At 30.4% G+C, this 3,308-nt stretch overlaps 1 protein-coding gene across 1 annotated transcript in view; it reads right to left on the reverse strand.

Annotated features, from left to right (window-relative positions):
- The window catches only part of LOC132706484 (voltage-dependent calcium channel subunit alpha-2/delta-3), a 40,002-nt gene that overhangs the window by 36,386 nt on the left and 308 nt on the right, over positions 1 to 3,308 (reverse strand). Inside the window, exon 2 of the mRNA XM_060677839.1 lies at positions 1,922 to 1,991. Within this exon, the coding sequence (XP_060533822.1) occupies positions 1,922 to 1,991 (70 nt within the window). The remainder of the gene's footprint in view (positions 1 to 1,921; positions 1,992 to 3,308) is intronic.

Genomic DNA, 3,308 nt, shown 5'->3' on the forward strand with positions numbered 1-3,308 from the left:
GTGACGCTCTACCAGAACAAATTAAACAAGATAGGGCTCCGTATCATACGTCAAGACCTGTTATTAATTGGCTGAACAACCGATTTCCAAATTGGATATGTCGATGGACCTTGGACAGCTAGTGGCCCTGATTTGACGCTTTTGATTTATTTCGATGGGGAAACCTCAAAAATAAAGTTTATCAAAATCGGACTGAAAATAGGGAGGATTTAAAAGAGAAAATAAGCCAGTAAATACTTGATATCAACGGATCTAACATGGTTAACTATACTTAGTTTATTATAATGTATTATAATACCTATTGTTCCAATTTTTAGTTGTTAATAAAAAAAATTGCAGAAACTTGACTTGATTTTTGGAAGTTTTCTTAATTTAGTATTCAATCTTACTTTTTGAATACTCTGTATTATTTGTTATCAAAATATTAGAAAAATTTTATTAAAGTAGGTTCTTGTCAACAGGTATTAAACCCAAATTAAAAATAAAGATTTCCTTTTAGGAAAAATTGGTATTTTTCTTAGGTACTGCACATGATATTTTTGAGATAAAAACTTCAGACATAGGTATAGAACATTATATATGAAATTTTTCTAGAAACTTGAGTAGAATCCAAAAATGTAATAATATACAGGATGTTCCATTTTAAAAAATGAAGTTGTGTTTACCCAGGCAACAGTGAGTGCCCTGTATATACAAAAATATAATAAAATAAAACTTCATTTCAAATCATGTTACTTTTGTATTTAAGATTTTTGGGAACACCCTGTATATTCTGAGATAAGATATAGGGTTACTTTATATTGGTCACCCCGTACCGGGTGCGGCGTAACTGTTTTTAAGAGCAATTGAATTTTGTTTGACTAGCTATCTCTTCCAATTCGATAGGCAATTTATTATAAATTTTTTCGGTCAAAACAAACGGATTATTTCATGTAAAAAATAGGCGCTATTTGTATGTTAAGATTCGGTCTTAAATTGTACTGAATATTTGAATTTTTTGAAAGCATATAAATATTGGAGTGGAAGTAGATTTCGGCATAAAAAATTTCACGGTTTAACCAGTATAGTCGGTTTAACCAGTATAGTCCGTAAAATGCGTTCCCGCATCCTAAAAACTTGTTTCGCAACTTCTCGACACATCAAGGAGTAATTAAGCCTGGAATAGACATAGGAAAAATAACATGTTTTTAAAAGCGGAAAAGTAACCTGATGGTGGAGCCTCCATATGACAGCAATAAACAGAAAGTTTTTTGAGGATGTGATTCACCTACTCGAACCAGAAGAGTCTACATAAACTCCGAGTAATTTTAGAACACTTTTTTTATTGGATTGTACTTTCATTGAAGCGTACATAAACTCTTATTTAAATCCCGTGTTGAAAAGGCCTTAGTTTTACTTTCATTTGTAATCGATTTATTAATTTCTCGATACTGTTTCATTTGCTCAACAGTTGCCTTGTGTGCAATAGTATGTTGCTCACACGATGCTGCAGAAAAGGTAGAAACTGCATCATCCGCAAAACGGGAAAAGTATGGGTTTGTTTTGGTTTAAAAATTAAAATAAAGAAACACTAAGTACTTTCGCAATTAAGAAAAAACCATATATAATATATATATATATATATATATATATATATATATATATATATATATATATATATATATATATATATATATATATATATATATATATATATATATATATATATATATATATATATATATATATATATATATATATATATATATATATATATATATATATATATATATATATATATATATATATATATATATATATATATATATATATATATATATATATATATATATATATATATATATATATATATATATATATATATATATATATATATATATATATAAATATAATAAAAGTGTTACAAGAAAGTCATACTTACCGCTAAAAATCAATTTTAATTTATTACAACAAAAAGAAAGGTAAAACCAACATAAATGAACAAAATCATTCTAAATTCCTACATTACCCTGGAGAATTTCCATGAAAACAAACTGGGCATGTACGAATGAATAATTGAAAAACAGTTGTGGGTGTTCTGTGGATCGAACTCGAAAATTAATATTTACGAATTCAAATTCTTATTGTGGCTTCTTGTAATTATTCTCTGTTTCTATTATTTATGTATACTCATATAAAATCAAAATTATTAGCAGCTAAGAAACAAATTAGGAAACAATATTTTAAAGAAAATTTGAAAAATATTATTCTATATTTGACATTGACATTGCGAATACCCTTTTTCTACTCCCTTCTGTAATAGTATATTATGCAAAAAGTGCGGTAAACGGCATTTGAGCCACAAGTTTATTTGGTTTTTCTACGACCATTAATTTTTGGGTACATTTTTGTAAAACAACACGAATACATTCACTGACATAACCGTCAGAATTGACAAACGTCAAAATTCAAGCCGCGCGAAAAACCTTCGAAAACATCCGATCGCTCCCAAATCCGTGTGGTAATATCACGTGGTAAAATGACACTTTCCGCCCGCTAGATCAGTGTATAATTAGATATTTTTTCTAAGAAGAAACACCTAATTACGCACCGATCTAGCGTGCGGGGAGCGTCGCTTTACCACGTCAGTTGTGTTTCCCACGAATCCGAGGCACTTCGGACATTTCCGGGATTTTACCGCGCGAGTTTGGTTAGGATGTTATCGGAGATATTTCCCACGCTTTGAATTTTGTCGTTTGTCAATTATGACAGTGAATGTATTCGTGTTGTTTTTCGAAAATGTATCCAAAAACTAACGGTCGTAGAAAAAGTATAGTATGCAACACGTTCGGTAAACTTTTTAACTCACTCATTTATTCAAAACTCGCTCCGCTCGTGTCAAATAAACTCGTGACTCAAATGACGTTTACCACATTTGTTGCATAATATATTATTACAGGAGGGAGTAGAAAAAACACATAATTAAAGACCGATCTAGCGTGCGGGAAGCGTCACTGACAGCTACGTAACGGAGGTTATAGCCAAATCTTGCTAATTTTGCCATCTATGTTTTATGATCGGAACCTTCACAAATCATGTATATATTGAATATCAAATCGGAAAGGACCAGTGAGATTTACAATCTGAAGAGCTGTGGCGATCTAGGCATCTAAAATCTATAAAATTTAATCGATTTATCGGCGCAATCGGATGCCACATCTATCAACATCTTTGCAACGAACATAAAAAATTGGGGCTTCAGTGAGTCTTGGATAGATGGCGCTCCAAGGTCTAAAATTAAACAATAAAAATTTACATTCATTTATTGA

This window comes from Cylas formicarius, unplaced genomic scaffold, assembly GCF_029955315.1.
Source record: "Cylas formicarius isolate icCylForm1 unplaced genomic scaffold, icCylForm1.1 PGA_scaffold_8__14_contigs__length_24414737, whole genome shotgun sequence".
NCBI lineage: Eukaryota > Metazoa > Arthropoda > Insecta > Coleoptera > Brentidae > Cylas > Cylas formicarius.